This window comes from Castor canadensis, chromosome 7 (genome assembly GCF_047511655.1).
Source record: "Castor canadensis chromosome 7, mCasCan1.hap1v2, whole genome shotgun sequence".
NCBI lineage: Eukaryota > Metazoa > Chordata > Mammalia > Rodentia > Castoridae > Castor > Castor canadensis.
In genome coordinates, this window is record NC_133392.1 from 147,133,374 (window position 1) to 147,152,800 (window position 19,427).

At 55.1% G+C, this 19,427-nt stretch overlaps 1 protein-coding gene across 1 annotated transcript in view; it reads left to right on the top strand.

Moving 5' to 3' along the window:
* Hspg2 (heparan sulfate proteoglycan 2) overlaps positions 1-19,427 on the top strand; it is a 99,187-nt gene that overhangs the window by 44,367 nt on the left and 35,393 nt on the right. Inside the window, exons 12-38 of the mRNA XM_074079620.1 lie at positions 1,287-1,418; positions 1,571-1,715; positions 1,809-1,960; positions 2,046-2,195; positions 4,721-4,884; positions 5,368-5,547; positions 5,630-5,826; positions 5,930-6,077; positions 6,274-6,401; positions 6,693-6,779; positions 6,870-6,928; positions 7,114-7,181; positions 7,992-8,153; positions 8,262-8,438; positions 8,624-8,803; positions 8,924-9,042; positions 9,572-9,683; positions 9,801-9,914; positions 10,001-10,128; positions 10,452-10,538; positions 11,016-11,065; positions 11,327-11,421; positions 11,629-11,769; positions 12,131-12,322; positions 17,081-17,173; positions 17,491-17,571; positions 17,771-18,001. Coding sequence (XP_073935721.1) covers positions 1,287-1,418; positions 1,571-1,715; positions 1,809-1,960; positions 2,046-2,195; positions 4,721-4,884; positions 5,368-5,547; positions 5,630-5,826; positions 5,930-6,077; positions 6,274-6,401; positions 6,693-6,779; positions 6,870-6,928; positions 7,114-7,181; positions 7,992-8,153; positions 8,262-8,438; positions 8,624-8,803; positions 8,924-9,042; positions 9,572-9,683; positions 9,801-9,914; positions 10,001-10,128; positions 10,452-10,538; positions 11,016-11,065; positions 11,327-11,421; positions 11,629-11,769; positions 12,131-12,322; positions 17,081-17,173; positions 17,491-17,571; positions 17,771-18,001 — 3,572 coding nt within the window. The remainder of the gene's footprint in view (positions 1-1,286; positions 1,419-1,570; positions 1,716-1,808; positions 1,961-2,045; positions 2,196-4,720; positions 4,885-5,367; positions 5,548-5,629; positions 5,827-5,929; positions 6,078-6,273; positions 6,402-6,692; positions 6,780-6,869; positions 6,929-7,113; positions 7,182-7,991; positions 8,154-8,261; positions 8,439-8,623; positions 8,804-8,923; positions 9,043-9,571; positions 9,684-9,800; positions 9,915-10,000; positions 10,129-10,451; positions 10,539-11,015; positions 11,066-11,326; positions 11,422-11,628; positions 11,770-12,130; positions 12,323-17,080; positions 17,174-17,490; positions 17,572-17,770; positions 18,002-19,427) is intronic.

The following is a 19,427-nucleotide window of genomic DNA, read 5'->3' on the forward strand; positions in this document are numbered from 1 at the left end:
AAGTCCTGTTGACAGAGTGTAGGACACAGTGGACATGAAGCTGCATGGCTGTGGGGCTCCTCAGTGTTAGGAAGAGAAGCCAGTAGATGTAGCCTCCTGGGTCCTCTCGGTGTGCCTCTGTGGGTGTGATTTCCGCTTCTGAGTCTCTATCTGATCTTTCAAGCTTGGTCTCCCTGAGGAAGAAATTTGGTCACCAGCTGGTAGAGATGCCTGGCAGGGACCCAGGCCTGGTGCTAGGCCAACCCCAGGCCTCTGGCCAGTCGAGGGTGACTTTCTCAGGCCAGGCACCACCCCTGGAGCAGTCAGTGGAGATACAAAGCATGGAGCCCTGCAGGAGGGCTGGGCTTTGGTAGGTTCCTTGCCAGACAGGTAGGTTCCTGTCCAGTAGAGAGAAGAGTACAAGTTGCCAATGTCTAACCCTACCAGCACCTTTGGCTATGCCTTCGGCAGGGGTCTTATCCATCCAAGATGGTACTTCTGTGACTGCGTGTGTGAGGGCAATGTTTTAGTCTGTTGTTCATTGCTATAATGAAATAGCTGAGGCAGGCTAACTTTATAAAGAAAGGACCTCACAGTTTGTGCAGCTGGAAGTCCAAATAGCATCATATAGGCTCTAGTAAGGGCTGCATTTGGCTTTTCACTTCATGGCAAGATGGCAATGGCTGGAGCAATATGGGAGGAAGAGATCACATCTTATCTCATTTATTTCTTTTTTTAAAAAATTGCAGTACTGAGACTTGACCTCAGAGCCTCATTCTAGGCAAGTCCTCTATCATTTGAGCCATGCCCCCAGCTCTTATATCTGGAAACGGAAAATCTAAGAGAGACTGGAGCCTCACATCCCTCCTGAGGGCCCACCCCCAGTGACCCAAGGACCTCCCAATAGGCCCTACCTCTTAAAGGTCCCACCATATCACTACACTGGGACCAAGCTCCCAACCTTTGGGGGATGAATAACATCTGAGCCACAGCAACCTGAGTGATGCTGCAGTTGTGGCTGTGACATGCCAGGTGGGACTCCATTTCGGGGAATGCAGGTGGATGGGGGCAGGTAATGTGAGGAGCTGTTTGATGGCAAACCAGTGACCGTGTCACTCTGAATGTAAGGTTGTGCACAGTGTGGTGGCAACAATGGCTGGTCCTGGTGATGGCAGCTGAGGATTATGTGGGTGAGATGTGTGAGTGACTCTGGGGACACCTGGGGAAGGTGGACAGCAGGTGGACTGCTGCAGGTGGTCCTGCTGGCAGTGCCCTGGTACCCTACTCTACCTGACTTTGTCCTCCAGCTGCAAAGCACCCTGAGGAAGTGTGCGGGCCCACGCAGTTTCGATGCGTCTCCACCAACAAGTGCATCCCTGCCAGCTTCCACTGTGATGAGGAGAGCGACTGTCCTGATCGCAGCGACGAGTTTGGTTGCAGTGAGCTGGGGGCAAATGCGGGTGGCACTGGGTGGGGCCCTTTTTGCTTCTCTCCCATCCTGGCCTCTATTCTTTCCCTGCCTGACTCCTTGGAGTCCTTCTTACTCCCACTTTGCCCCTCAAACCCCTCACTCCTGCTTTGGTCTCCCCAGTGCCTCCCCAGGTGGTGACCCCACCCCAGGAGTCCATCCAGGTTTCCCGAGGCCAGACGGTTACCTTCACCTGTGTGGCCATCGGCGTCCCTATCCCCATCATCAACTGGAGACTCAACTGGGGCCATATCCCCTCTCATCCCAGGTGTGATCCAGGCCCAGGTGGGAGGTGGTGAGAATGTGACAGAGGCTTGGCCCCAGACTCAGGCCTGACCCACCACTGTCTTGGGCCCACCAGAGTGACAATGACCAGTGAAGGTGGGCGCGGCACTCTGACCATCCGTGACGTGAAGGAGGCAGACCAGGGTGCCTACACGTGTGAGGCCATGAACGCGCGTGGCATGGTGTTTGGCATTCCCGATGGCGTGCTGGAGCTTGTCCCACAGCGAGGTAGGCTAGTGGGCTGTGAGCACCAGGCATGGGTGGAGCAGAGCCATCTGTCAGTGGCCGACTACAGCCCCTTCCTGCCACCCAGCAGGTCCCTGCCCCGATGGGCACTTCTACCTGGAGCACAGCGCCTCCTGCCTGCCCTGCTTCTGCTTTGGGGTGACCAGTGTGTGCCAGAGCAGCCACCGCTTCTGGGACCAGATCCGGCTGCAATTTGACCAGCCCGAGGACTTTAAGGGTGTGTAGGCGGGTGGGCAGGAGCTGTGGGAGGTGGGAGGTGGACACCAGAACCCAGGAAACTCAGAGAAAGGACAGGTGTGGGAAGACAGCATGCTCTGGACAGATGGGAATTGGGTGGAGAGGGAAATAGGGCTGCAGAAGAAACCCTGTTGGGGCCCTGTTGGAAGAGCATTTCTGAAGGGAAGAAAATCTTTTAGAACAAGCCAAATCCACACTTGGTGCTTTCCTGCTTTGGGTCATGAAGAGCACAGGCTGTGGAGCCAGGTTCCTGGGTCAGATTCTGACTGTCCCTTCCTGCCTGTGTGTCCTTGGCCAACTTACTATCATGGGGCTCAGTTTGCTCACCTATGAAATGGGGCAAGCCAAGGCTATGGTTTGTGCCTGTAGTTCCAGTTACTTAGAAGACTGAGGCAGGAGGATCACAGGTTCAAGGGCTGCCTGGGCTACATAGTAAGACCCTATCTCCAAAAAAAATTAAAATAGAGATGCAATACGAACTGCCTCCTAGATTTTTGTAAGGATCTAATGCCTAATTAATATCATTAATCTTAATGTGTGTGAGCCACTCAGAATAGTGTCTGGTCCATGGTAGGCACCTAGTGTTTACTAATGCCATCTTCGTCCTCGTTATCGTCATTCTGAGACATCAAGGGGCCAGAGTCCCCAGAATATAAACCCAGGCTTTGGCATCTTCTCAGTCAGTAAGCCACTCGACTTACTGCCTATGTGATGTTAGGCAAGTCTTTTGGTTCTCTGTGCCTCTTTCTCCAAATGTAAAGGTGGTCAGGGCTCCATCTTCTCTGCCTCTGGGAGGCAGAATGGAGGACAGCTAAGAGGATGCACTTGGACATCAAGCAGGTTTGTCACCTGACATCAAGTGGCCCCTCATCTTTCTGAGCTTCACTTCTTCCCTTCTTCACAGATTAGCTGAGCGTCAAGAGGTCTGCTCCTTGTTCAGATGAATCTTGTCTGTTATGCCATTTCACTGGGGCGTAGAAAACTTAGTTACCTCTCAGAATTGTCCTCTGGTATATTTAGAATCCTGATGACCACCATCTGTTGAGCATGCAGTTGACACACAGTTGTTGAGCGGCCAATAATTCCTGCATGGTCAGACTGTTTAGTCCAATGAGAGCCCCGAAAGCCCAAGGCTCTGGGAGGTTGTGGGTTTCCCATGCCGTTTCCAGGAGGAGTGGGAGCCCCAGGCTATCTGGCTGGAGACCGGATGGTTAGGGTGGCAAGGATTCCAGGGCAAGCAGGTGGCCTGCATGTGTATTTGTGTGGGGGTGGGTACTAGGATGGTAGGAGCCTAGAAGCATCCCTGAAGAGAGGAGGAAGGCAGGCTGGGAGACTGTAACCTGGATTCCAAGGCTATGCCTGGTTATCCTGTAGATGAGGGGCTGGGCTCCTCCATGGTTTCAAGGGGGTCATGTTCAGGGTCAAGGGGAGATGCTCTCAGCAGACAGTTATGGGATCAGTATAAGGAAGAACTTTCCTAGAGTTGAAACTATCTAGAGATGGGAAGGATACCTTAGTAGGAAATGAGCTGTGTAATCCAATAAGGAGTCACTTGCCATGTGTGGCTATTTAAATTTCAATAAAGTGAGCTTGGCATAGCAGTGCATGTCTGTAATCCCAGCACTCAGAAGACTGAGACAGAAGAATCTGTGTTCTGTGCCAGCCTGGGCTACATAGCGAGAACTTGTCTTGAAACAAACAAAAAAGGAATAAAGCAACTCACTGTGCCTCCAGTGCACCAGCCACCTTCCAGGTGCCCAGTTGCCAGTGGTGGTGAGTGGGTACCTTATGGTAGAGCACAGGTACCAAGTGTTTCCATTATCACAGAAAGTTCCATTGGATGGCACTGCCCTAGGGACCAGGAGAGACTGTCAACGAAATTGATTCTGTGTGCATGTGTGCATGTACGCATGGGAGAGGGCTGGATCAGACAACCTGTTAGAACAAAGCAGCAATTAGAGCTGGCTTTTTTTTTTTTTTTTTTTTTTTGGTGCTTCCTTCTGTTTTAAGCATTTTAAATCAATTCAAGTGTTTTATCTTTGTAATAACTTTATTTTACCGATTGGGAAACTGAGGTTTCTCTGCCCAGGCATCTGGAGCATGATAGAACCAGGACTTGAGCTCCTGGTCGTTAGTCCTGTGTAGCTGTCTACACGCCCCCATCCCTCTTAACCTGGACTGACAGTCCGTGGAGCTCTTAACAAGCAAAAGGCTCTGAGAAGTCCTGCTGCAAAGAATCTTCTGACCTTTCTTTGACCCTCTGATCCCCAGGAGGACTTACAACCATCACACTACAGTGTTGGCATTCCCCAGAGCATGCTCCAAAATAGAAAAAGACTGGGAAGAGAAAAAAACTTTTGTACCTTAATTTCAGGAGAAAGATCGCAATTTTCTCTGAATCAGAATTCCCCAGAACTTTCCCCCTTTCTGGTTCCTGCTGTCCAAGGCAGGTGTTTTCAGGCAGGCGTGTGCTTCCTATCCTCACCCCTCCTTCTGCCCCCGTAGGTGTGAACGTGACGATGCCTGCACAGCCTGGCATGCCACCCCTCTCCTCCACCCAGCTGCAGATCGACACAACTCTGCAGGAGTTCCAGCTGGTCGACCTGTCACGCCGCTTCCTCATCCACGACTCTTTCTGGGCTCTGCCCAAGCAGTTTCTGGGCAACAAGGTGAGAGGCTGACTGCTGCCTGGGCTGAGAGAGGACTAAGCCTCATCCCATGCTTAGGACCCCTCTGTGCACTCTGAAGCTGGGGGCAGAGCTGCAGCCCTGGGGAAAGATATGGTCGTGCCCTGGCGGCAGTGGCTTGTTCTTGCAAGGCAGGATCTCTGCCTGCTGCTTTTACTCAGCTTTTGGAAGGGGCTGGTATCCCCTCCTCCAGGGAGCCCTCCCTGACCACCCCCACACTGAGATGGGTTGAGTGCCCCCGCCCTGGTCTCCCTGTGCACAGCGTTAGTTACCCCCTCCCGTGGACTGAGCAGCCCAAAGGCTCTTTCAGCCTTTCATGCCCAGCTAAACACCAGGTACACAGTAAGCACCAGGGAGGAAGAATGAGGGAGGAGTTGGAGGACTGAACACAGCTGCTCCTGGAGGGCACAGTGGCATCAGGGTGCCCACAGTGCTGCCCTGCCCTGAACACTCTGTTTCGGCCAGGTGGACTCCTATGGTGGCTCCCTGCGCTACAAGGTGCGCTATGAGCTGGCGCGTGGCATGCTGGAGCCAGTGCAGCGGCCGGACGTGATCCTTGTGGGTGCTGGATATCGCCTACTATCCCGAGGCCATACGGCCACCCAGCCTGGGGCTGTGAACCAGCGCCAGGTCCAGCTTTCGGAGGTCAGTGGTGCCTGAGCCCTGAGGGCCAGTAGTGGGGTGCAGGCCTGGGAGGCACTGATGTGATATCTGCTGTCCACCCCAGGAGCACTGGGTGCATGAGTCCGGCCGGCCAGTGCAGCGGGCAGAGATGCTGCAGGTGCTGACGAGCCTGGAGGCGGTGCTCATCCAGACCGTGTATAACACCAAGATGGCCAGCGTGGGACTGAGCGACATCACCATGGACACCACCGTCACCCATGCCACCAGCCATGGCCGCGCCTACACTGTGGAGGAGTGCAGGTGGGGACCCGTCAGGGTGGGGAACCCAGGAACTCTGGCCAGGGTACAGGAGAAACAGCAGGGCTCTGCGGTTCCTGCAGCCACTCTCGGTCCTGTCCTGCAGGTGCCCCATTGGGTATTCTGGCTTGTCCTGCGAGAGCTGTGATGCCCACTTTACCCGAGTCCCTGGTGGGCCCTACCTGGGCACTTGCTCTGGCTGCAACTGCAATGGCCATGCCAGCTCCTGTGACCCTGTGTATGGCCACTGCCTGGTAAGTAGTGCCAAGTGGCACTTGGATACTGGATAGGGGCAGGGTAGGAGACCCTCTGTATTCGTAAGCTTAGCACAAGCCTCTAGAATGACTGCCATAGCTGCCAGACAAGCCATTGGGATCTCTGGATGTTAAGCCCATCTGACCCAGTTCTGCTCTGTAGGACCTGAGTCACTCCCTGCCCTCCCCCTCCTAGAATTGCCAGCACAACACGGAAGGACCACAGTGCAACAAGTGTAAGGCTGGCTTCTTTGGGGACGCCACAAAGGCCACCGCCACTGCCTGCCGGCCCTGCCCGTGCCCGTACATTGATGCCTCCCGCAGGTCAGACCCCGCTCGGAGTGGGGCAGCACAACAGGTTTGGGGTAGGGATTGGCCTGGATTCCCATCCTAATCTGGTTACTAAATTGTCCCATTCTCTTTGACTTCTCCGGGCCTCGGTTTCCCTTTCCATAGAATGGGGTCATCTGCCCTCCTATGGTTGCTATAGATTGAGAATGAGTAAGCAGGGAGACGTGCCTCCTAGCATATGTGTCCAGATGGACAGCATTCATTTCCCAGGGTGGGTGGGCATGTGAGGCCTGGCCCCCAGCCCTGTCCACTTGATACCCCCAGATTCTCAGACTCTTGCTTCCTGGACACGGATGGCCAAGCCACGTGTGATGCATGTGCCCCCGGCTACACAGGCCGACGCTGTGAGAGGTGATGGACTGTCAGCAGGGCCTGGGGGCAGCGGGCTGTTCTGGGTGGTTGGGCACAGAATGGCTGCTGATGGGGCTCTCTGTCCTCCAGCTGTGCCCCCGGGTACGAAGGCAACCCCATCCAGCCGGGCGGGAAGTGCAGGCCCAGCAGTGAGTATCACAGTCTATTTCCCGCCCCCAGTACCTTGCTGGCTCCTCTCTCCCTCCCAACCCCCTGTCCTAGAGCCCAGCCCAAATCCCAAGATCCCTGGGGAGCTGTCTACTCTGTTGGTCTGTCTGCCTAACTATATTTGTTCCAATTCCCCTGCCCTGTCAACACTTGCCTTGTGCGCCAGACCAGGAGATTGTGCGCTGTGATGAGCGAGGCAGTGTGGAGACTGCAGGAGAGGCCTGCCGCTGTAAGGTACGAGTGCCCTGACCCCCACCCCAGGAGCCTTGGGTCCTGGCACCACCCAGGGATTAAGGAGGCCCCTCCTTCTTGAAGGGCATTGGCCTGTGGGCCGTGTCCTTGGGCAGGAGCATTGGTTAGGGAGTCAGGTGCTGAGTTCCAGTCACAGCCGTGCTTTGTGCAGTGGTCACATTGGCACCAGGCCTTCACCTTCATCACACTTTACCAGGCCTCAGTGACCAGTGGTGTAGGTCTGAGCATCCTCGATTCATGGGTGAGGAAACAGACTCAGAGGGAGCATGTCCCTCACAGTAACAGTGGGAGAACTGAGTGCGGTGGAGAAAAGGACTGGACAGATTTTGGAGTATGGCCTGCTAATCTTCAATCCCAGAGTGCCTGAGCAAGCTGAGTGACCTTGCACAAGTCATTTCACATCCCTGAGCCTCAATTTCCTCATGAGAGTGGGGGAAAGGAGGGAAGAGATAGCTGTTTCTACCTCTCGAGGTATTTAGCGGTGTGAAGTGAGATGTTGACTACAGAGAACCTAGCCCAGTGCATGAAACACTCCCTAAATTATAGAAGTCATTTTTTTAACCAAGTTGCTTTATTTCAAACCTAAGCTTATTTGTGAGCCCCCTGGTAGTCTAAGAGAAAAGGGAAAAATAGTTGCATAAGCTCCCATTAGCTAGGAGTTATTGATCAGATGGTGGTAATGCCTCATACCTGTGCTCTTTCTGTGGCACTCCTGGGCTCTGAGTCCCATCTAAACTGTGGGAGGATTCAACTGGAAGCTCCAGGCAGCCCCTCCTGTGGGCTATCCTGCAGCTGCCAGCTCTGTGCCTGCAGAACAATGTGGTGGGGCGCTTGTGCAACGAGTGTGCTGATGGCTCATTCCACCTGAGCTCGCAGAACCCCGACGGTTGCCTTAAGTGCTTCTGCATGGGTGTCAGCCGCCAGTGCACCAGCTCCTCCTGGAGCCGTGCCCAGGTACCCACAGGAGGGGGGTGGCAGGCAAGTGGGACGGCTGTGCCCAGGGCTGGATGAACCAAGGGCTGGTCCCTGACCATGGCCCAACCTGGCCTTTTCTGCACTCAGGTGCTTGGGGCCTCAGAGGAGCCCACCCAGTTCAGCCTGACCAATGCTGCCGGCACCCACGCTACCAGCGAGGGCATCTCATCCCCCACACCTGGAGAGCTGGTTTTCTCCTCCTTCCACACCCTCTTATCTGGACCCTACTTCTGGAGCCTCCCGTCACGCTTCCGGGGGGACAAGGTGGGCAAGGGTAGTAAGGGAAAGGGAGCTGTGAGTAGCAGGAACCACACAGGCAAAGGCTTAGGAGCAGGGGTGTCCTGGGCCTTGGAAGAAGAGTGAGATACTTTGTGTGGAAGAGGAGGTTGGAGCAGCAGCATGGCTCAGCTGCAGGGCCCCACTGAGCCCCTGTCCACCCCATGTCCCAGGTGACCTCCTACGGGGGAGAGCTGCACTTCACAGTGACTCAGCGGCCCCGGCCTGGCTCTGCACCCCTGCATGGGCAGCCGCTGGTGATGCTGCAGGGCAATGGCATCATCCTGGAGCACCACACCTCTCGGGAGCCCAGTCCCGGCCAGCCTGCTGCCTTCACCATACCCTTCCGGGAGGTGAGCCCCCTGCCCAGAAGCCCTTCCTGGAGTGCAGGCGAGGATGGACCCTACTACTCTCTCTCGGGCGTCAGCACCCAGGACGGCAGGAGTTCAGCACACGTGTCCTTTCCTTGGCAGCAAGCATGGCAGCGGCCTGATGGGCAGCCAGCCACACGGGAGCACCTGTTGATGGCACTGGCGGGCATCGACACCCTTCTGATTCAAGCATCCTACACCCAGAACCCCGCCGAGAGCAGGTGCCTGCGGCTAGGGCAAGAGCAGAGAGGAGGCTTGGGCTGGGGCTGTAGGCTCAGTGGTATAGTGCATGCAGCCAGACCACCAGCTCTGCTATTTATAGGCTGTGTGGTCTCAGGTTAGGCTCCTAAGAAGGAAATCAGGGGGAGGGACTCAGAAGAGGGAGGGGCCAGGCAGGGACATGGCCTCAGCCTCAGCCCACAGAAAGCTCTAGAGAGTAAATGGCCCTGCAGAGTCCTCTTACTTGGAGGCAGGGGGACTTCCATATCCAGCATGAGCCTGTCATTGCTCCCCAGGGGAGTTGGGGGTATAACCTGTCTAAGCAAGAAAAGATAGCCCTTTGGAAAAGTCACAGGAATAAGGCACAGCTCATGCCAGTGCTGGGGCATGAAGGCCCCAGTTGGGGGCCTAGACAAGCCCCATTGGCCTGGTGCCGGTGCTGACAGGAGGACCAGTGGTGGGTGGCGTTAGGACTCCAGGCAGTCTGGTACAGTGCAAGCGCTCATTCACAGTGCACCTCGCCCTACCCAGGGTCTCCGGCATCAGCATGGATATGGCTGTACCTGATAGCACTGGTCAGGACCCTGCACTGGAAGTGGAGCAGTGCACCTGCCCACCTGGATACCGGGGCCCATCCTGCCAGGTAAGCCCTTGCCACCAGCTTGCCCAGCAGTGGTGCTCTCTGGACCTTCCTCTTTTGGCTCTCCCCTTCTCCCAAGCCCCCCTAGCCTAGTGCCCCCTGCTATCTTTCCACCCCCAGGACTGTGACACAGGCTACACACGCATGCCTAGTGGCCTCTACCTGGGCACCTGTGAACGCTGCAGCTGCCATGGCCACTCGGAAGTCTGTGAGCCTGAGACTGGTGCCTGCCAGGTGAGCCCCACCCCAGGGATCCTTCCTCTCCACCCAGGGACCCGTGGCCTCCTGGGGCTCAGCTTTCCCACACTCTGTCCCTCCAGGGATGCCAGCACCACACAGAGGGCCCGCAGTGTGATCAGTGCCAGCCTGGATACTACGGGGATGCCCAGCGTGGGACGCCATATGACTGCCAGCCGTGTCCGTGCCATGGAATCCCCTCTTCTGGCCAGTGCGTCCAGTCCCTGCCTTTCCCCTAAATATTCACCACCCCTCGCACACTCCTCTCATCCCAGGCCCTACTGAGAGGCCATGGTTAAACCTGGTTTGCCAGTGTGTCACTTGTTGTAAGTGCACCTCATTTTGAGAGCCTCAGCTTTCTCATCTATGCAAGAGGGAAGTATATCCACATTAGCCTTGCGTGAGGATGGAGGTGACGCACGTGGGACTCTGCACCCGTCTCATCCTCTCCTCTCTCTTCCCCTGGTCTGAGGGAGAGTTGGGAGGTGGAGGAGCACTGCCCTACTGACTAACTGCTTGCTTCCACCCTCTCAGGGCCACCCACACTTGCTTTCTGGATACAGACGGTCATCCCACCTGTGACTCCTGCTCCCCAGGACACAGTGGGCGTCACTGTGAGAGGTGAGGCAGGTGGCGGAGGAGTGTGAGGCATGCAGGAGGGACTGTCCCAGGTGTCCCCAGGCGCGTTGCCCTCCCATCCAGGAGGAACCAGTGGCTTTCCACCCTTTCTTGCATGGGCCTTCGAAGCTGTCAGCTCCCATCCTTAGGAGCCTGAGCCTCCATCCTGGCATTCAAACCCCTAAGACTTCTTGGCCTGCAGTCTGCTTCCAGCCCAGCCCCCTGCTCACCCTGGCTAGTGTCTTCCATAAGACCTTTCGCTGTTACCGAAGGTTCCAGGGTCAAGGCCTGATGGAACCAACTCTCTGACTGTGGTCTGGGGCCTCTGCTCTTCTCTTGTCTGTCTCCCCATCTGCAAAATGGGTGAGCTGGGCAGGCTAGTTTCATCCAGCGCTATGGGGTCATCAAGTCTAACACAGGCCTCCCCACTGGCTTTGGCTCACTGCAGGCTCCCCAGCATTCTGCTTTCTCTCTCTGCAGGTGTGCCCCAGGTTACTATGGCAACCCCAGCCAGGGCCAGCCCTGTCAGAGTGAGTAGGGTTTAGGGCTTGGGAGGGCAACTGGGGTTCGGGTAGAGCTAAGACAGATTCTTTGTTCACCTGTGACCTGGGACAGGTGACTTTACCTTTCTGAGCCTCCACTTCTCCATCTGTCATGTGGGCTACGAAGAGGTTCTACCTATATCCTCAGAATTAACAGCTGCATCCTCTCAGTGCTGCTTAGACAGCAGTGGGAATCGGGTGCTTGGTGGAGGGTTTGAGGATGCCAACAGTGACTTCCCTCCATGTCAGGAGATGGCCAGGTGCCAGACGTGACAGGCTGTGACTGTGACCCCCAGGGCAGTATCGGCAGCCAATGTGATGCCACTGGCCAGTGCCAGTGCAAGGTCAGTCCAAAACCCTGAGATCCTTGAGGCTTGACTCTGCCCACTGCAGGTGTCTGGAGTACCTGCTGGGGGCTAGGGCCTGAACTTGGGGTGGAGGCTGGGTTTCCCAGAGTTGCCAGAGTGGCTAGGACAGCTGGTCTCAAAGGCTGCTGGGGTGCAAGAGATCCCCAAGTTCCCTGCACACATTTTTCCATCCATCCACCTCAGGCCCAGGTAGAAGGCCTCACCTGCAGCCACTGCCGGCCCCACCACTTCCATCTGAGTGCTAGCAACCCTGAAGGCTGCCTGCCCTGCTTCTGCATGGGTGTCACCCAGCAGTGTGCCAGCTCCTCCTACACACGCCACCTGGTAAGAGCTAGACTGCCCTGGCCCTTGGGGGGGCCTGCTGCCCACCTCTCTCTGTAGGTCTAGAACTTGGCCCCAGTGGGTTCCCAGTTGCCCATAACGATGTCCAGGCCCATCATTGCCCATCTTAGCACTGAGCCCTGTCCTGAGACCCTCCCCAGTCTCCCATTATTGTTCATAACTGCACTGAACCCAGCACCTTGCCATCCTCCACCCCATGTCTGTCCTACTCACCCATTATTTCTCTCCCAGCCAGATCTCAGCAAGCCTCCATTCCTGTCCTGACACCTCCGCATGTCCCATCCCCCACCAAGGTGTCTACCCCAGCACCTAAACTGACACCTTGTCCTCCTCCTGCTGCCAGATCTCCACCCACTTTGCTCCTGGGGACTTTCAAGGGTTTGCCCTGGTGAACCCACAGCGTAACAGCCGCCTGACTGGAGGCTTCACTGTGGAACCCCTGCCTGATGGCGTCCAGCTCTCCTTCAGCAACTTCGCCAACCTTGGCCACGAGTCCTTCTACTGGCAGCTGCCGGAGCCATACCAGGGAGACAAGGTGGGACCCACGTGGGGACCACAAATCCTTCCTGAGTGTCAGCTAGTGACCACAATCTTCACTCCGCTGTCCATAAGCAGGTCTTGGGCCAGTCCTCAAGATGCAAGCACAGCGAGGCAGTTTTCATTTCAGTCATCTCCTCTCTCCAAGCTCACTCTCTGCTGCAGGCCCTGGGATGGGTGCTAGGCATGGTGATTCTTATCGTAGGTCCCAGTTACTGAGCAATTACTATGTGCTTGTCATTGTTCCAAGCACTTGTGCATAAACTGTGACTCTATGGTCCAGATGCCACCACTGTCCTGTTATATAATAAAGGAAATCAAGGTGAGAGAGGTTAGGAACCTTACCTAAAGTCCCACAGCTAGTAGGTGGCAATGGCAGGATTCACACCCAACTCAGAAGCCGTCCTTAAAATACCCCACTAGTTGGTGCTGGGACTCTCTTTTCTACTCTGAAACACGGACTGTAGGCAAGGTGGCAGGGCCTTAGGGGTAGACTCTAGGGCAGATTGCCCACATGTGTTCCTCAAGTGGTCCCAGCCTCCTGGTGGCACCCACAGGAAGTGGGGTTTAGCTTCCTTCCTAGCTAAAGCCAGAGCTGGAGCAGCTGTACCTCTGGAACACTGTGGAGAGGGAGCTCTGAGGCTGATCCTTGAACGGAGCCAGGTGCCCAACCCTCTCACAGCCAGCTGCCTTCTGGTCCCTTCTTCCTGCTCATTTCCTTCTTTCCTGGCCTCTGTGCTGCCCTTGCTGGGCTCTCAGACCTTTCTCTGTCTCCTCTCCTGGTACTTCCCGCACCCCAGAGGGAGACGCACTTTGCACGGATGCGCCAGGCTCATCAGGTAGGCCCTTGCTGAGCCGTGTGAAGGGGATGTGCCCTGTGTGGGAAATGCCTATACCTGGGACAAGGCTGGTCTGCATGAGCTCAGGCCATATGTGGTGCCTGTGTGGGCACGTGTGCCTGGCCCTGTATGCCACCAGCATGAGGGCCAGGAGGGGCATGCACTGCTCACCAGCAATGTGGTCTGGTCCTGATACCAGCCTTCTAAGGTCAGGACGGTGGCTAAGGTGGCTGGGAAACTAACAGTGCTGGTCCTCATGATTGTATGTGGCCCCTCAGTTTCCCCCAAGCAACTGTCATTAGCCCTATATGTGTACAGATTACCACCCCCTTCAGCAGCCTGGAATCACTCTGTGTGCCAGCCCCAAGAAGGGAGTATACCTTTTTCTCCCTAGTCAGTGTGTGGCCTTTCTGCCACTGTGGCCATGGGAACAGACCCATGCCTGTGGCTTCAGCTCTGGGCCCTGATGGCTGAGCTGCTGTGGCCTCTACCCCATCAGAACCGCACGTCCCTCTCAGAGGAGCAATGGCGGGCAGCTGTGACTGCTGGGAGGATCCTGGGACCCTCAGAAGGCAGGGGCCAGGCAAAGAGGTCATCACAGGTAACCCAGTGCCCGGCCAGGGCAGGCTGTGCCTGGGCCCCAGGGAACAAGCCTTGACAAGACCTTGGCCCTCCTTGGCCATTTTTCCCCCGTGTTGGTCCAGACCCAGTCTGATGCCCTGTCCACTCCAGTATTCCACAGCACTCCAGAGCCATGAATGGCTTGGGCTGGTGCCATGGGCACATGGAGAGTCAGGCCCAAGGAGCAGCTCCCCACTTCCCACCACCCACATGGCCCTTGGGCGGCTTCCAGCACTGCTGGCCTTGGCTGCCAGAGCTGTCTGACCTTTCTGCTGGGCACCCTCTGCAGGTCTTCTCCCCAGCTGTCCCAGCCACGGTCACCTGCCCACCCCAGGACACGTGTGCCTAGCTCCTAGGAGCAAAAGGGCAGAGAGTACAGGATAGAGTGTGGGTATCAGTACCGGTGCATGGGTGACACATGGGAGTAGCTAGACTTGGCACAGCCTGGGGCAGGGCAGAGCCTCATGGGCATCCTTCTTTCCCTCTCTGCTCCTTTTCTCTATCCTTCCTCTTCTGGTCCCCCAGGTGGATGAGGCCCAAATGCGGATGGATGCTGAGATCTGGCAGCTCCTCGCCAGCTTTGCTGCCCACCCTCAGCCCCCTCCCCGCAGGTTGCCTCCCCACGCCCAACCTGCAGCCACTCTACAAGCAGATCCCTCCTCCTCCTCCTCCTCTTCCTCCTCCTTTCCTTCTCTGTCTTCCCCATCAAACTCTCAGGTATGTTCCAAGGTGCCCACCAAGGGATCCCCACCCACCACATTTTCTAGACTTGTCATTTCTGAACCAGTTTCATTATTTCTGGCACTGCAAGGATAATTATTGAGTTCAAATGTCCCTTTAAGGGCTGGAGGTGTGGCTCAAGCAGTAGAGTACTTGCTTTATAAGCACGAAGCCCTGAGTTCAAACCCAAATACCACCACCAAAAAAAAAAAGTCCCTTTAAATCAATTAGGTACCAACTCAATTACAGTTTGTCTTTCTTTTTCAATTTTTTTGATAGGGTCTCATTATATAGTCCAGACTGACCTGGACCTCAGGATTCTCCTAGCCTCCTGAGTGCTGGGATTTCAGGCATGTGTCACCATGCCTGGCTACTTAGTTATACATTTTTTTAATACACTTAAAGAGCCATTAAATTTTTTGATGGTTACTGGTGTGCCACGTAAATCTTGGGGTCCACAAGAAGAACACACCAGACATAGGGAGACAGTGACCAGACAACACCTGGAGAAGACATTTGGAGTGCCCCATCCAGAGGGGGAAATAAGTTGCCCAAAGGGCACAGCAGGATCCCAGCTGGGATGGGGGGTGGTTTTCTATGACTTTGAGCCCTCTGGATCTCCTTGCAGTGTCTGTGTCCCCTGTCAGGATGCCTCTGCCCTCAACTCTCACCATCTGCCCTTCTGTCCTAGTTCTCTCTCTCCTACAAGAGCTTCTCTCTGCTTCCTGGAAACCTCTATTATTGGCAGCTGCCCCGAGCCTTCCTGGGGGACAAGGTAACAAGCAGTTGGGAGGTTTGGGGGAGCAGAGAATCTTGAACTGTCAGAGGCATGATCCTTCCTTTCCCTGTGCTTGGTAGTGTATTCATTCCCCCAAGAAGTATTCATTAAGTACTTGCTGAGTGCTGTGCTGTGTTACGCACTTACGCACAGCCCGAAGAGGCCCTTGCCTTCCAGAGCTCTCTCTTATCAGATCAACCTTATCCTAGGCATTGTAATTAATATCACTGACATTGCTATTCCTATTGATACTGCTTCCATGGTGTTTCCTGAACAATAGAGTGAGATCTTCAGAGTATACATAATACAGTTAAGACAGCATTCAGAGGCAGGCAAGACAGGAGCCAAGGGTGGGGTGGGAAGCGTGAAGAGCTGTCAGGCGTTGACGTGTGTTCGAGACACTGCTGAGTGCATTATTGCACGTATCCTGAGTTACGTAATCCTCATGATGTTCTGCAAAGTGCTGTTTTTACTCTTCTATTTCCATGTAAGGAAAGTAGGGCTCAGAGAGGTTAAGTGACTTATCCAAGGATATACAGCTGGTACAGCTGGAATCTGAGCCCAGGTCTTTCAGACTGTGGAGTTCCCCCATTAATCACTGTAACTTCCTAGAAAGCTGCCCCTGGACATAGCTTTGAACTTGCTGGCATCCCGAGCAAACAGGAAACCACTTGTTTGAGTTGTTATTTAGTTTTGTCCCTGACTTCTTACCATTCCCTGAGCTACTGGAAAACAGCCCTGCGGTCTTCGTAGCCTAAGACCCAGCAAGCAGTCTGCAGGTGTTGAGAAATCCTCACCAGCTGGACGAACATAGCCATGGACCAGTGGGGTAGGCCTGATGTTGTGGTATTGAGCTGACTGCCTTGGTGGCCAAGGAGAGAAAGGAACGTCCAGTGGACAGAGCTGGGGCCTTGGCAACCTGCATAACAGCACCCTGCAGCAAGCATAAGGACACTTCTGGTTGTGCCAACCGAAATCCAAGTCCAGCTGGCTTGTCTGCAACAAAGCTATTGGTTCATGCAGCCTCAGAGTTTAAGGACATCTGGTGTCAGGCATGGCGAGATCCAGAGGCTCATTAAGGCTTTATCTCAGTGGGTCATTCTCCAGCTTCTCATTTGACTAGAGAAGGGAATTTCTCTGTCCCAGTAGAAAAATGAGTGCCAGGTTCACTGGTTCATCCTGATGGGATGGCAACACTGTGTCCAGTCCTACCCCATCTTATACCCTGATTTGGAGCTGTACAGACTGCTGTCCACTGGGGAGGAAAAGGGGCAGGCCCCTGAAAACATGTGACCTGCATGGAGAGAAGAAGGCATGATTTAAAGAAGAACAGGGCATTGTTTGAAGAGGGAATGGATTCTGGACAGATACAAACCACCTGCCCAGGGGGCAAGGCCTCTGAGGCCACAACAGCCCTTCTTGGGGCTGAGAACATTTGAACCTTCCCAGCCTGGTGACCACTGTCATCACCTTTATCTGCTTGATGAGAAATTCCTGTGTGTGAAAAGGGACCTGGAGTTTGATCAGGCAATGAGAAACAGTGCACCCCATAAAACCAAAAAAGAGGCCACTTAGGTTGCCACCATGTGTGAGGCTGGGAAGGGACTGAGATAGGAACTGTTTCCCAGGCAACCACAAGCCAAGCACTGGCTTCTTGGGGGAGAGGGTGTGACACAGGTGCTGAAAGGCCTTGAAAGGCTCCACCCCTCACCTGTATGCCCCCTCCCTTCCCCCCGCAACCCACTGCCTCCAGAGGAGGGCAGAGGCAGCCTGTGACCACACACTTCCCTTTCTGCAGGTGGCAGCTTATGGTGGGAAGCTTCGCTACACCCTGTCCTACATGACGGGGCCACAGGGTAGCCCGCTCTTGGACCCTGAGGTTCAGATCACGGTGAGCACTTGGACTCTGTGGCAGGCAGGCAGAAGGGAAGATGGAAGTAATGCTGTTTTACTGGGTCTATCCCTTAAGTCCAGCACACAGCCAACCTGACACAGGCCTCTTGCTGTTTGGATGGACACTACCCAGTCTGAGGCCCTGCAGCTGGGTGTAGGGGGCAGTGACCAGGCGCCTGACTCCTATGGAGACACGAGCTTGGGAGAGAAGAGAGATGGGAAGCTGAGTGGTTCAGAAAGCCTAAGACCGGTGGAGACCCCCTGCCCCCTAAGAACTCCTCAACTCCCCTCCCAATCCCACTGGTTTCTCTCCAGGGCAACAATATCATGCTGGTGGCATCCCAGCCAGCACCACAGGGCCGTGAGAGGAAGAACTATGAGATCATCTTCCGAGAGGTGAGGGCCCATGCGTGTCTGACCCTGCCCACCCTCTACCCTGACCCGGAGCCTGGCTTTCATGCTACTCCCCCTACCTCTCCCACCCTGTCCTCCTCTCGCAGCCCTTGGTCAGTGCTAGAAGGCGGAGGAGTTGGAGGCTGCAGGAGCTGCATACAGAGTACAGTGCCCCAACCATTCTTGCCATTCCCCCACATAGGAATTCTGGCACCGGCCCGACGGGCAGCCGGCCACCCGAGAGCACCTGCTTATGGCGCTGGCTGACCTGGATGAGTTCCTGGTCCGGGCCACATTCTCCTCAGTGCCAAGGGCAGCCAGCATCAGTGCTGTCAGCCTGGAAGTTGCCCAGCCAGGGCCCTCCCATGGACCCCAGGCATTCGAGGTGGAGGAATGCCGCTGCCCCCCAGGCTATGTTGGTTTGTCCTGCCAGGTGAGTGTGTGACATGTGACCGCAAGTAGCAGCAAGCTAACCCGAAGGCATTGTCATGGCCCGTGATTGCTGTCAGAGCTGGATGACCCCTGTACTCCTGTTACTCATCACAGTTATCCTCTCAGAAGCCCTGAGACACCTGTAGTTATCTTCTTTCCCCGATAAAAGGGAGGCAAGTAGCAAGGAGCGGCTCACCCAAAGACGCAGCCCAAACTAATTTGGACCCAAGTCTGATGAACTCCAAAGCCCAGTGTGTCCTCGCCACTGGGCCATACTGCATCAAGCCTGGGCCTCTGTCTTCAGAGGCCAGGACCCAGCCTGTGTCCTTGGGGTGCCCGCTGGAGACAGGGAGACCCACACAAACACAGCCGACTCCAGCCCAGAGCTGAGCAGGAGAACTCTGCCAAGGTGAAGAACAGGAGCAGGTAGCGCTGCAGGCAGGAGGGAAGATCAGCTCAGAAGGAGGAATGTGTGGAGACTCGCCTGCAATGGGATCACCCCTGGAAAGCCAGCAAGGCCTGGAGTCCAGTGGGTCTAGAAAAGGCCTAGGGTAGGGAAGACCTCCCTGCTAAGGGAGTCCCACAATCAGAGCTTAGCCCAGGAAAATTCATCTGCTAGGCGTCAGTGAGATGGGGCAGGAAAAGAGATGGAAGTGCAGAGCCTGTGTGGAGGGAGGCAGCCGGGTGGAACAGAGGGTGGCCAGGCCACTCTGACAGCACCTAAGAGCTTTTGTAGAGTTTGGCTGGAGCTGTGAGCTTTAGGAGGGGAGGAGTTCACCCTGATTGTGGTGATGAATTCATCACCCAGTTTGATGAATAAATACTGATCAAGAAGGAGGAACCACTGTAGAGGGTAGGGCTAAAATGCCAGGTGGGTTTCAGAGGGGTCAAGCATAGGCACAGCAAGGCCCCCCCACTTCAGGCTTCTGCTGTGGGAAATGCACATCTCTGCAGTTTCACACCTGTGCACCTTTCTGTCACCACAACCATTTTCAAATTCAAATGTAGAACTTGGTGTTCTTTGAAGTTACCGAGTTTGCCACATTTGGCAGGAGGGATTCCGAGAGAAACACAGTCACGTGTACATTTCTGCAGCAGAGCAGAAGAGCTTCATAAGCTTCCCTTTGAAGTGTGGGGAGGCCCAGGAGGTTTCACAGAAGGATCAATGGACAGTCATTTGTGACCTGTGATCGCTTGTCTTCAGTGTGGGAAAAACACCCTTGGGGCCGTGCACAGCCTCTTTCACTGTTGAGTGAGCACAGATATGAGGGTCTACAAGGGCTCCTTCCCCACCTAGGTCTCCTCAGTCAACTTTTCCATTTGGCTGTGAAGTTTTTCAATAAACACCTTCCCTACCAGAAGAACCTCTAGGAACAAAGCCCTGGATGGGGAAAGGATCCCTGTTAAGGATAAACTACTGAGCTGGG